Here is a 14234-nt window from a genome sequence, read left to right as displayed (position 1 = left end):
AAACTTAGCATCAAAATTCAGGAAGACAATTTTGGCACTGACGATGACACCAATAATAATGGCAATAAAATCAACTATCAGTTATTCAAACTAGCAGAGGACCACACATCCGTATGGATCAAGTCAAGTTCGAAAGAACGGAAGCCTTTTTAATACACCTGAAGATGGGATCAAAAGCACCAGTTTGAACAAATCGGCAGTCCAAATTAACCAAGTCCAAATCAATGCATGTACACTAATACATTTCAAGTGGAATGCTTCTAAATTAAACAAACATTTCGTCTTCTGCATGCGCAGGCTGGAAGCCCTTCCATCAATACAGATCTACAAGCAATGCTGTATAGGAAAGAATGCAACAGATGAAATGTGGATGTTTATTATTCTCAGCAAACACCTGAGCAGCTTAGCAGTGGCCTCAATGAACTAACAACTTATGATCCCCAGACTATTTCATAAGCAATCCCTAAGTTATACACTTCCACAACATGGCGAGAGCTGCTTGGCTAGATCTTCTTCAGCTGCCGCGGTGGCTCAGTGGCTATGCTGCTCGGCTGCTGGCCCAAAAGACGCGGGTTCGATCCCGGCCGCGGCGGCTAGAATTTCTTTGGAGGAGAAATTCCAGAGGCCCGTGTGCTGTGCGATGTCAGTGCACGTTAAAGAACCCCAGGTGGTCGAAATTTCCGGAGCCCTCCACTACGGCGTCTCTCATAGCCTCAGTCGCTTTGGGACGTTAAACCCCACAAAACCAAACCAAACCAAACCAGATCTTCTTCAGGCCTGAGCAAAAGTTTGGTTTGTCAGTGCCAACCAAAATACATTTCTTGAGTTTGGGTGTTCCCAGAGCATACAGGTGCAGCTATGCACCTGACAGCTGTTTCTCTAAAGACGTTTCTCCACAGTGTGTGCTACAAGCCTCTATGCCTTTCATGCAACATGCAGCAATGCCTTGCAATGCATACTCAGTGAAGAGCACCGTCAATACTCTCCGACTTGCAATGGCACTTAGGCTGCAGTACTGATGAGTTCTTTACAACGTGTGTGACAGGGACATGAAGACCAGCTGACAGGCAAAATGGACCACTCACCTGGTGGCCAGTTAGTCGGTGGAGAACAGGGGCAGGTGAGGGCTGAGACGGCACCCAGAGAAGCACCTCCCGGTACACCGTGCCCACTACAGCAATCAGCTGCTTCCAAGAAGTGCCGACCAACTGTGCCGTGTATCTTACATTGGGGCCAGTGTCAAGGAAAAAGCTAGCACTTCAGGTGACCACTTAAAATAGTGCACTGAAGGTAGACAACGTCGATAAAGAGAATGGCACCAACAGCAGTGTATGCCGAGAGAAAGTTGTTGACAGGGAAGGCAGACCTCGCAGCCTCTATACATGCACACACACTGCGAGGGCTGACCTTACTGGCACCCCTGCAACCAATGTTTCTATCACATTCAAGCATCAACAACTGCAATCGAGAGTATGGAGACATCAGTTCCCAGAACTACCAGCAAGAAAACAAAAGCACACTACCCCCGTTCTTCAATTACCGAACAAATACACAGTCAGTGGTGGGCAGCTCGATCAGGCATTTGCGAGCCCATTCAGTTATGTGTCACGACAGCTGCCTCCCGATCCAGGTTTACCTCCAGCCTTGAATGCACACACTTCCTGCTCCTGTTGGCAACGCCTGGCCTCGCCTTTTTGCTACGCTCACAGCTGGCACTGTCTGGGGATGCACCTTTGTCGCTATTCAGCTCGAAAGCCACTAAGTGTTCACACATTCCTACTGGTGACGACTCGATACCAACTTGAACGGCTATTGAAAGACCTCTCGTCTTCGACTATGCCTTCCACTTTCACTTCAAGTGGGGAACATGGTTGTATCCACAGTCCCATCGCTTACTGCCATGCTTCAACAATGAAGACTATCCTTGGCAGTCAGAAACGACACTGCAGCTCCAGCCAATGCACAGTGCTAATGCACTGTGTAATTCCTTCCTTAGTCTGTCACAGTTGCCTTTCGACAGTGGACACAGTGCGGGGGACCACACAACAGTAGAGATCTGAGGGATTTGTTTTCATAACACACGATGCAGACAACTTCATAATCCCACTACAGCACTGAATCATGCTCAGGATTGTACCAAACAGAATGCCCTCAATCTTTTTGGTCTTGTGGAACCCCAACGACTTTCACAGGTTGCCCTTCAAAAAAATGTCCAAGTTCAATTAATGATGGCTGGATGTATAGTGAAACCATCTGCCATAGACCAAAATCGTGGTTACAAACACAGAGGGCGCTCACGGACGCCGGCGCCTAAAGCCCCTTGATATTGGAAGTAGCGCATTTCTGTGAACTTCGCCGCCGCGCTGCGAACCCTCGCACATCCTCCTCGCCCATGTCTCTGTTCAGCGCTTTTCTGAACGATGATTGGCCCCCTCCGACAGTCGCCCTGGAAACGAATCATTTTGGTTGTGTTTTCGTTTTTCTTCACCACCATGCGCAGGCCGTCTGCCTCTGCTGCAGGTCGAGCTCCCTTCAGTTGCGCGCTGAAAATTCGAACTCTACTTTTAGTGCCACGTTATACCCGTTTGCATAGCAGTGCAAAAGCCAGCGTGAAGATGGCTTTGTACTGTTCACGATTTTTCGAGGAAAAAGTGACAGCCGCAGAAAAAAGTGAATCCACAATATCGGCCTCAACGACTCCACTCCGACAAAGCCCACTGTCCTCTGCTAGGTACTGGACATTTCTAGGTATCTGAAATGCAGTGTGTCTGCTCGAAACTTTTTCGAGATCATCAGGAAGTTGATAATCTTGCTTAATTCACTAGTCATTGTGTGCCTTTTCGCACGCTATTCTTTCCATTCGATGACACTGCTCTGTGTGTTCTATTCTCGATTGTTGGCATACGCAATGCGCCTATAATAGTCACTTTAATTTCTGCATCTCAGTGTGGGTTTCCGCAAAAAACGGATGCACCGTAGACATTAATTTTTTGCTAGTAAACACGCATGCTTCCGATGTGGCGCAGAATAGAGAACATGTTGATTTTCGTAGTGTATAATGGCAGTCTATCTTCCGTATGCCCAAGAGATCTATTGTACTAGTAGCTGTAACGACGCTTTAGGAGTGGTTAATCTTTAACGCAATTAAGGTGCTCGTTCGACCGTTGCGACTGCACAACTCTACCGCGATTCCGAGGTTTATGACGCCTCGTGAGGAGCGAGTCACAGAAAAGATGTTGCTTAGGGTGAGCTTTGACTAGTCATGGGTGAAATCATTATGATATACAACAGTGAATGATGTTTTCAAACTAACATCAGATTCTTCAACTCCGCGGTTTATAAAATAGTACGAACTGTTTCCGTTAACTTGATTCTATCACATGATGACTACATCGTTTCCGATCGTTCTTTACAGTGCTGAATATTTATTCAGCATGGACATTAGAAGCACTTCTTAAATTCCTTCGAGGAACTATTCTAGATTAGTCATCAAGAGAGCATCATCTTTGCAGTACTTAATCTCATCATGTCTTGGCACCAGCAATCACTCAGAAATTTTGAGCCAACCCTGGTCAGGCATGCTTCTGCAGGAGTCAACAAAATAAATGAAAAAACTAGAAAATAAAATTGTCCTCTTTCAAGCAGCCATGAAATTTGTACTGACCAGGCAATAAAGCCGCTGCATGTATACCACTCCAAGAAGCCAAGCTTAAATGTTTCGGTCCTAAACTTGCTGAAAAATGCATAGTGCGCATTAAAGAAAATGTCTCAGCATTTTCGCAGCAACTGTCGTGCTTCTGAGACTTTTCTCGTGAAATGACATCTTTAACTAAATTACCGGAATCCTTGCTTTGCTCGATTGCAAAAGAACAGCGTCGTAGACAACATTTCTCAAAAAATCAGCGCTAAGTGAAATCTGCTTTTAGCGGAGCGTCATTGCGCCGAAAAGTACTGAAGAATACATAAATTTAACGTTACTTTTGTCCTACCAAAAAACTGTGTCGCACTGAGGAGGACGGAGTGCGCTATGATTGTTGATGCCGCAAGCGCTCACGTTTAGCGCTGTCAGTGCTCAAGCGAGACGGTGATAAACGTGGCTCGTGATCGAGTCCACCATGTCGCATCACTTTCTAGTGGTTGTGTTTAATTATAGACCGTGAAAAAAAAGTGCGAATTTCGGCACGTTCACGTGTACAAGTGAACACATTGGGCCGGCGAGCGCCCGATGGCCTTCAAAGCGTGCCGTGCGCAGCGCACACAGTCGGCGGGCGAGGAGAATTGAGGAGGAAAGTGCGGGAGTGGAGGAGAGTGTCGCTACTTGCAATATCAAGGGGCTTTACCAGCGCCAACTGGGGCTATAAATTAGGGCCAGTGCATATGGGATTATAGTAGCCTGCCATTAAGACAAACATCTGTTAGGGCAAATTCTTCAATAATGTGAACAATGTGAAACCATTTGGTTGGTTTCCTGCAGGACTCATGAAAAAATAACCCATTAAGACGAACTGTTTCACGTGTCTATCAGTTAAGACAAACTTTCGCAGCGACTGTGAACCACCCCATGCAACAGCACTCACGAAGCGTCCTTGCGGAACTGTCCAAGAAAGAAAAAATATATAAAATTCTTCTACGCAAGAAAGCACACCTCCCAGAAGATGGCTTCCACACACCTTCATGCAAAACTGCGGGGAAGCTGCCTTGCAGGAAAGTAATTTCCTTCCTTGCCAGAGCGAAAAAGGCAACACCGCACCAGCGCCTGCACATTGCATGCATGTCACATGCTGAGCACTGCCTTCAACAGTCCGGCAGTGTGCCCGCTCACAGACTTAGAAGCTCCACATTTCCAACTGATGTGACACGCACGCACACACACACAGCAGCCACCGTGGAATAGTCAGAAAAAAAAAAGAGACCATAAAAAAAGAAAACTAGACCAATGCAATTTTCAAGTGGGAAAATGTAAGCTTGTTTCATGCTCTTAAGTCTTCACCTCACCTTAGGCACGGCGCAATAAATGATCTGTTTGCAATTGTCATCTCTCTGTAAGGTTATTTTATTTACAGTTTTCCTGTAAGATATATATGAACACACCTAGCATGCTGATGCATCCTTTTTTTAGGGGTACTTCTATTAAGATGAACTCCTGATAAGACGAACAAATTTTCTGGTCCCTTCGAGTTTGTCTTAAAAGGAGTCTACTGTACATCTAAACAAAACTTTTCAAAGCCGTTCTCTGATTTTGCAGTGCACCTATGGCGTCGTCCCTTCATCAAGAAAAGCTGGATACCGTATTTACTCGCATAATAGGCGCACTTTATTTCCAGAAAATCCGGCTCAAAGTTCGCGGTGCGCCTATTACGCGGGGTAAAATTTCCGGAAATTTTTCGACTCTCAAAATTGAACACACCACGTAAACGCACTCGTGTACGGGCCGCACCCCATTTTCCCGAAGAAAATATTTTTAAAAAAAAAAGATCCGTGCAAGGTCTGCACCGAAACTTTCCACGACCTACGCGGGAATAGCCTTCGGAATGCACGCGCCGAGGCCTCTGCGATCGGCTCCGGCTGCGCGCAACGGGCGCTTGATCGCGGAGGCCACACACGCGCACAGGAGCTTCCAGACGCCACCCACGGAGGGCGCCCGATTTAGAGCTTATCATCATCATCAACGTTTTCCTCCGCCGCGCCGTGAGCTTTCGCTATCCATATCGCCATCAGCATCTCCAGCTCGTTTTTTTTTTGTTTTTTTTTTGTTGCTGTCAAGTGCCGGGATCTGCGGTAGCGCGATAGTTCATCGTGGTTTATGACTTTGTCGTGGAGTGTTGCTGTTTTAGCTCGACGGCCAAGCACCTTAGCAGCTACACGGCTAGCGTGCGGCAGGTCGGAAAATACGACGTGGCAGAGAAGTGGGGCAGTTGCGACTGCGGCGTCCCTAAATTTTCGTACGCAACTCCAAGCGCCGAGGTTTTCGCGTGCCTAAGTCGGGAACGTTTCCGGCTGGAGATGAAGCTTTCCAAACAGACGCTTAAAGTGAGCATCCCTGAAAACTGTGTGCGGCTGTTCTACGCGATGTCGTTGTACGTGCTGTGGGTCCGCAGCGGCACTAGTGAGGACTAGTAGTCAGTTCAGCAAAAGCTTTGTTAAAATAAAGATTGGGGAGCGGGGGGGTGGCGAGGTGTCGGCTTGCAATCGAGCAAATACAGTACTAATCAAAGTGCCAAGTTCGGGGTGCGCCTTTTATGCGCGGAAATAAAAAAAAATCTGATTTTTCGTGCCCAAACTAGGGGTGCACCTATTATGCGAGTGCGCCTATTATGCGAGTAAATACGGTACGTCCTAGAACAGATGGTGAAAGTATAAAATGTCAATTCAATGGCAATTTATTTTCAACACACTACGACACGTCTGTGTGGGAGTCACCCCCCCCCCCCCTTTCACACAGAGTAGGAGAGTGCGAGCAACAGAAAACATGCAAGGAAATCTTTCTGAAATATTTTCCTCTTCATATAGGGTACCTATGGAGGCAGCTGTTCTTTAAAGGCACTATGCAACGAATTAAAAGTCGCTTGTAGATGTTTTCAATGCATAGAAATGATGCTAAGAAGCATTCACACCAAGTATGAGTGTTCGAAACTGAGCCGGCAATTTACTGTGAAGTTTTAAAAACCTTGTTTTCTAAAATTCGCGGGCCGAATGGTGTCCTCGTAGTGACCAATTTTGAAACTAAAATCATGAAAATAGATGTGGCCAGTCCCGTGACGTCAGCAGGCCACCACACGTTGTCATTTGCTGGAGCCACGGCTGCCACGATGTCACGGACACGCTTCCAGTAGCTGTGAAAATCGTCTGCGCGAGCCGCCGTGCGACCAACTCGGGCAAGTGCGAGCCAGCTAGGCATTGCCTTCGCGCATATGGTTTCAATTTACCTCTGCCACCTCTTTCTGTTGGGAGCGACTCGCAGTGCCTTTGCAGTAGCAACAAGCAAAGAAATCCGACGCACGCCGCAATCCAGGAAGGCGAATAGAGACCAGAGAGATGCTGCCGACGCTTCTGCTGGGGTGCTCGGTGTGACAACTGGAAGTCACAGACCGAACGTCAGCGAATGACGCATTCATGGGCCAGGCCCAGTCCCAGAGCTGTTTCATTTATTTTTTTCTAGGGCGCCCTGCGTGTACGAGTCGAGGGGGATAGAAGGGGCGTAATTTTTAATCGTCTCTAACTTTATTGTTATTGATGCTCGCTCAAAAATTCTTGTGCTGGGGTGACGAGTGACGGAATGCCTATCTCTCGCCTGCTTTATGCAATCTCATTTAATTTATTGCACAGTCCCTTTAATTAACAGTCAGCAACTACTTTGAAGAAGAGCGTGATGAAATATGCAATGTCATTTCAAGGGCAATCTATTTTTAAAACACCACGATAAATGTGTGGTGTGAAGCTGGACATAGCCCAAAAAGGCACCCTATCAGGTGGGTGCTTCCCTGAATCACACAAGCTTCTCGTGCAGTCCAACATGCTGCCGTGTGTGCTACCTTTGCTTACTAATGCAGTCATTCAAACTAGAGAGCCTAGAAAGGATTACATGCAAAAAGCAGTCTTCAAACACCATGAGAAGCGAACGAAACAAAATTACACACTTCAGCAGATAATGGCATAGATGACACTACCTGCCTGCCACCTCCGCGTTCGGCATCCACCAGAGTCACCTATGTGTACAATCACTACGTTGGTCATCTGCTACAATGAGTACCTCATTTTTCGTGCTGTTTAAGGACTGTCTTCAATTTAAACCTTGCTATCGTTCAAACAGCAGTATTTGCGAGGGAATGCAATGTGTGAGGAAGCAATGCCAGAAAACACGAGGAGCTTGCACGACGCAGAGAAACACCCAGTGGATAAGAGCACCTTTTGGGGTAATGTCTGGCCTCACAACACACTTTTATCGTGCCGTATTAAAAAGGTAGCTTCAAAACGACGTGATATACTTTTTCACACTCTTCTTCAAAGTACTAGACAATTGTTAAACACCTGTATCCAGGGGTAGTCTGTGAAACAGGAAAATCATTTTCGAAAGTTTTGCTTACACATGTTTGCACAGGTCGTGCTCCCACCTCGCACCCCAGCCAGGGGAAGACTCCCACGAACACGTATGGCAGTGTTTTAAATATACATCGCCTTTGAAATGATGTTTCACAGTTTCACAATCTGTTCAAAGATGCACTTGGTCATTCTTTACGAGGGAATTACATTACAGATGCCCAGTGGAATCAAGAAACTGCTTTCTAGACTTTTGTGTAGATTTACTCCTACGGGTGCTAACCCTACTTAACACCCCCAGTCGGCCACAGCAGTGCCACCGCACCTTATTTATGTCACAGATCAGGGTCGGTCCATAGGCACGCGCAGTATGATTGGTCCCAAAATAAAGCAAGTGAAACGAAAGGTGGGTGGGATTGGGGCATACATGAATTCATGCACCTGGGGAAACCAAAAAAGCACTCCACGGAACGTAGTTTGACAACCCCCACAGAGAGCCGATTGTCCCAGCCGTGTCTGACACAGTCGCCTTATCTCGCTCCTTAGCTCTTAAATTTAAGGGGAGATGAGGGTCTTAAAAACTTGTTTTTTATTTTCAATCATAACTTTTTTAAACTTGGCACACAGGTGTATCATAAAATGCTGATTTCAAATATCTCACCTTGAAGAATATTTATCACAAAATAACATCCAAATTAGGGTATTTCTTACAGGCCTTTATAATAACTTATCAGTTAAAGAAAGCTTTTAAGAATATGAAGACATTTCCAAAGGTCCATCGCACATCCTCAATCCTTCTTTTTTCCTTTAAACATGATATATTAGCAATTTTTTAGGCCATGTGTGGGCTAATTACTGCCATGTAATTTTTCTTTCCAACTTTATTTATTTATGATAGCTTTAGGATGTGCTTTGGGCCTTTGCAAATGTCTGCTTATTCTTAAAAATCTTTAACTGATAAATTACTAAAAAGGCCCGTAAGAAATGACCTAATTAGGATATTTTATTTTGCCATATATTTCCTTCCAGCCGAGATATTCGAAATCGAAACGCATATTCGAAATCAACATTCAATGATATACGTAGGTGCTAAGTTTCAGAAATATATGTTAACAAATAAAGAACAAGTTTTCAAGACCCTCATCCCCCCTTAACTGCTCAGTGTGTGCCATACTGAAAGCTAAGCAAGCAACAACCCATTTGAAATGTCCCAGTCGGTGGAGATACACTGCCGACAAGGATACAAGAGGCAGTAGTCAGTGCAGGCAGTGACTGCGAGCGCCTGTTTGGCCTGCCAGTCCCAGTGAACCACCCGGTTGTGGCCCAGGCACAGGGCCAGGGTGGTGGCAGTCGCACCCGGGACCAGGGGACCGGCCTCCGGGTGCAGCCAGGCCACATCCCAGATCCAGTCGTCAAACATCACTGGCTGCAGGAGAACCTTGAACCTGCAGGCATGGAACCCTTGCAGCGCAAACTGAAGGGGCAACCTTCAGGAAAGTTCACTCAACCGAATGTTCATGTGCCAAAGATTCACTACAAGCACTACCAGTACAGGCTCAGGGCAAGCTCACAGTACAACAGCCAACAGCAGATACATTTGCAACAAGGAGAGGTGCACTGAAAACCTTGCTCATTAAGCTGACGCAAAGAATCTAGGGCAGTACGAACCATGTCTTGCGCATTTATATGGGTTCACATTTATATAATACAAGCAATGTAAAGTGCACAGGTAGGTTACAAAAGTAAACGAATACATGCCCACAAACGGCTGTCTAAGTGCAATCACGGTAGACTCCCGATAAGATGAACCTGGTTAGGGTGAACTCTCGGATAAGATGAACAATGTGAGAACATTTGGTTGGCCTCCTATTCACTCAATGTAAAATAAATTCCACTTAAGACTACTTTTCACAACAACCGTGACCCACAGTGACTCCATGCAACAATACTCGCAAAGTGTCCACAAGGCATTCCAGAGCCAAGCTAGAGAAAAAAAAATGAAAGACCGCTTCCCTCGCCAGAAAAACGTATCCTGTATACAGCTTCCTCCATCTGTCAATCACCCCCACAAGGCAGCTTCCCCACACGAAGGTGTGGGGAAGCATTCTTGCAGGTGCAGGTAGGAAAGGCAGAGCCATGCCAGCCCGAGTGTGGCACAGCAGTCTGAACTCGGTATCATGCGTGCTTCCCACCAGCGGGCAGAAAGGCGCACAGTACACCTGCCAGTAGACGTGGCACTTGGCAAATCAGACCAGCATTACAGCACAGGTTTTCATCGCACAGGGGTCAGACATGGCCACACAGCAGCCCACGCTGCCTGAGGTGAGCTGCATCTGCTTGTACACTTGATGGCAGCCATGGTGCAGGTAAGAGAGAAAGCTGCTCATAACGTGCTTGCCTGTGACACATAACTAGCCAGCTGCGCGCAGGGGAAGGAAAAAAACACGAACAGTGGTCACTGCAGAAGGGGGAAAAAAAAGAAACTCAACACTCCAGCTCAGTTCACATACAATGCTCTCTTTGTTTCATCATCACACAACCACACCTCTGGTAAGACAAATAAATGTGGTCACTTCAAGTCGTCTTAGAGGGAGTCTAGGGAACTTTGCTGGCACACTGGTAGGATGGACGCAAAATGCTTTCAATAAGTTTACGGGACTTACCCCACAGAGGATGCCGTGGACAGCTCCGCATTCACGATGGTCAGGAAGCGAGAGCCAAAAATGGCACACGTTGCCACCGACTTCCCCACTGCGGAAGAAAACCACAATTCAGACCAACCTCCACCTGAGTGAAATACGACACCTTCTGATGAAAACACTGCTGCTCCCTACGCAACAGCCAGCAAACAGCGCCAGGGACAGTGCAAGCATGTTAATATGGCCACAGGTGCTTTCCAGCTTCCAAGTGCTATATGCTCTAGCCATTTTCAACATCAGATGCCGCATTCACACACCCAATATTTTTGCAAAAATAAAAACCAATGTTTATGAGAAGGATTCACTGACAGTGAAGGAAATGGAGCATCATCTAAGCACAGCTCAATGCCAGGAAGAATTGTGAAAATCTCCTCCGCAGGTAAACTGTAAGAAACCAGCACCTGCACACAAACTGTGGCTTCAAAAAAAAAAAAAAGAATGTCAGTCACAAATAAAAACACAGAATGTGGCATAACTTGTGCAGTCTGTGCAGCTACATATTCTAGAGTATTCGGAGAAAAAACATTCCTTGCGTATACATGCATTTAGAAGGTCACCAGCAGAGAATCTAGAAATGTCACAGCACTTCAGGGAGATTTCAACAATTTGTGCAACCTAACAGGTAAATTCCAGACTTCTGAAAAGCAATGACAGAACATTCTGGCCACGCAGACAAGCAATCTCAACTATAGATTTTCCTTTTAGCCTCCCAAAACGCCTCAAATTACTGTCAATACTTCAGTTACCAAGGCATACATTTATCTGAAACCTCAATGCACATTATTATGCACTTTCACTTCTCATCAAGCTAGACACTGCAAGCAAAACAAGAGCTTAATGACAGCACCTAACATCCTGTGATGTGCGACCATCAGGAGTGCACAGAGGCATGCATCACTTCCACTTCACTTGTACATGCGCACATCATCTTGACTGGCACTCTAGCCAATGCTATGCACTTCAGTGAACAGTATTCTTAACCCATCTCACAAAATGTACTTTGTGGGCTAGTTGGTACAGGTAGAAAAAAGCAAAGTTGCACAAAAAGTTTTACTTGGCCTCTTTCATGACCTCACCATTATGTTCATCACAGCTGTTGCTGCTCTCCACTCTCATCATCCATGAGCGTGACATGACCTTTTTTTTTTTGGTCTCCCATTTGGAATGCATTTGCTTTAGACGTGGCATCCAGGAATGATAGATTTTCTGCCTCTCACTACACTGCGCTTTTCTGTTTCGCGCGGTGCATTTTTTCCCCCTTTTTAAAAATAATATCCTTTGTGTTTGTGAGTAATGAGTCCACATGCCCCCACGATATATTTGACTGCGACCCTGACTATTACTGTTTTTTTCTGCATGTGTTGCCCTTGATTCCTTCCCCCTGCCAAACAGCTGGAATTGTGTACTAGTCGTGTAACTGCTTCCTGTCTCCCGCCTGTCCCCACACTTTCAGGCATTCATTTTGCCCTGCTTCCATACTGCTGGACTGCATGCGTTCCCTATGAAGAGAGTGGGTGCTCACCAACACGTATGCCGTGCACGTTGCTGGTGCTGAACACTGTCTGGAATCCCACCTGATTCAGTGTCTCCAGGCAGTAGGCATACACCCGGTCACCTTCCCCTGTGCACAAACAATTGCCTCAACATTCCCTGCAAGCAATGCCTCAAAGACATACAAGCTTCAACTATTTTCTTTCATCCATAGGTGATTTTTCATCTTTTCTTTTAATGCATCTGAAGCCTTGGTTGGCAGGTGGCAGTATTATAATATTAATATCTTTATTTGCCTTCGCTATGTACAGCTGGAAGCAATTTGAGAGGGAACACAGGAGTGCGTGGCCACCGCACTTCGCAGACCACCAATATGCAGCAAGAATCAGCGGCAAAGGGGCAGGCCCAGTAAGTGTGGCCAGCTGCGGCATGCCCCTGGTGCCACCCATTCTCCCGTCCCGAAGCGCGGAGACCACGCGCTCCGGTGTTCCCTTTAATGTTGCTTCCAGCTGTACATGATGGCTGGGGCATGGAAGAGAAGCTGCCCTAAGGCAGCTTGACAGAGCCTCAAGCCCCCACTTTGACAGTGGCAAACTAGCTGTCACAGGTATCAACAGCATCTGCACATGTAAATACCAACAAAACAGTGCAATTACAAACACAGACTACACAGTGTTAACGAATAGAAGCATGATTAGTGAATACAGAGAGAAGGTAATCCTCCTCTCTACTTTCAGGGGAAGGAAAGTTGGAGAGAAAGAGAGGGACACTGCGGCCGCCAATCAGAGTCGAGCGGGTGGGGGTAGTGGGTGAGGCGTCACACTGTGACTGCTGGATTTCAGTCGAAGAGTGCAGTGGCACACAAACACATAGAAGGGAACTCAAAGAGAATTCGCCTCATGCTAACGAACTTCTGCTCCGTCAATTACATTGACTGCTATTTCCTCAATGTTTAATCCCTCGACATCCCCACATTTTCCTCGCTGACGTGCTGCCGGTGGCGACTCAAAATAGTTAGTAGCACCCCCATAGCGCTTGCCGAAGGCAGTTTTCATGTTACTTTGATCGCGATTTTCTTACTCGCGGAATTCACTCTGTTGAGAAAAATCTCCTACAATGTCTCGTGCACTGCACGTGTCGGCAAAAATCTGCATTTGCAAACAGTGCTGCCCGGTGCACGTCTTGCTGACCGAGACCACGCAACTTGGCATGCACCCTGAGCGCGCAAAACCCCGCTCCCACATTCGGATCGAGTTAATTGGACAAGTGAAACAACAGCTAGCTCCGAACGAACTTTCACATTTCTCGCAGCAGTCCTCAATGTGTGTGGGAGCCCAGATGGACGATCTGGGCTCTCACAGAGCAAGATCACACACAAGCAGACCCAACAATTTGCCGAAATCACAACAGTAAAGCGAACGCCGGCGACAGATCAGCGCAGCCCAGTGATGGATTTCGGCCCTTGCTGGTGTGAACCTACCAACGAGAATGATGTTATTCCAGAATGTCGCCGCTATAATGTGCGTCCTCGATAACAAACACTCCATGGCGAACAAAAGTCAAAGGGCTCCCTTTCTTGAAAGGCTCCTTTGAAGGAATCACATTTCATGACCGCGAGCAGACATGGGTCATATCACCGCCAGCTGGGCAACGTTTTCAAAGCCGCGCACATGGAGCGCAGCCATGTTTACAGTGAGCAGCCAGCGTGGCCAGGCGAGGTTCGTCACCTCGCCAACCTCGAGTTCTTATGAAACTGTGATATAGAATAAACACTCATCATTAATTACATTCTTTATTAATTGAAAATTTTTAATAATTTGTAGGTTTTTATACACAATTTATTTATAAAAATTGTTTTTCTTCTAGTTGTTAATCTTGTTACGTGCATGCAGTGCAAATTTAAAAAATTTGAGTTAGATTTCATGTTTCATGCATTACATCTCATGGCTTGTTCAAATATAAATAATGTATTTTAGTGCAAGCGTGAGCAAAACAGATTACGAAAGT

General features: G+C 46.2%; 1 protein-coding gene across 4 annotated transcripts in view; it reads right to left on the bottom strand.

The window, feature by feature from the left end:
* Positions 1-13904, bottom strand: part of LOC149326311 (tRNA (34-2'-O)-methyltransferase regulator WDR6) — a 194460-nt gene extending 180556 nt beyond the window's left edge. For all 4 annotated transcript variants that reach the window (XR_016286457.1, XR_016286458.1, XM_089564005.1 and 1 more), the window contains exons 1-5: positions 13708-13904; positions 12259-12357; positions 10701-10788; positions 9282-9482; positions 1086-1221 (exon numbers count right to left, since the gene is read on the bottom strand). Coding sequence is in view for 2 of the 4 variants with exons in the window: in XM_089564005.1 (XP_089420131.1) it covers positions 1086-1221; positions 9282-9482; positions 10701-10788; positions 12259-12357; positions 13708-13774 (591 nt within the window). In the remaining 2 variants the exon portion in view is untranslated. The remainder of the gene's footprint in view (positions 1-1085; positions 1222-9281; positions 9483-10700; positions 10789-12258; positions 12358-13707) is intronic.
* Positions 13905-14234: the final 330 nt, after the last annotated feature.

This window comes from Amblyomma mixtum, chromosome 10 (assembly GCF_055824585.1).
Source record: "Amblyomma mixtum isolate Tamu chromosome 10, ASM5582458v1, whole genome shotgun sequence".
Lineage (NCBI taxonomy): Eukaryota > Metazoa > Arthropoda > Arachnida > Ixodida > Ixodidae > Amblyomma > Amblyomma mixtum.
Note: the sequence above shows the minus strand (reverse complement) of the source record. Positions and strands in the feature narration are given on the sequence as shown.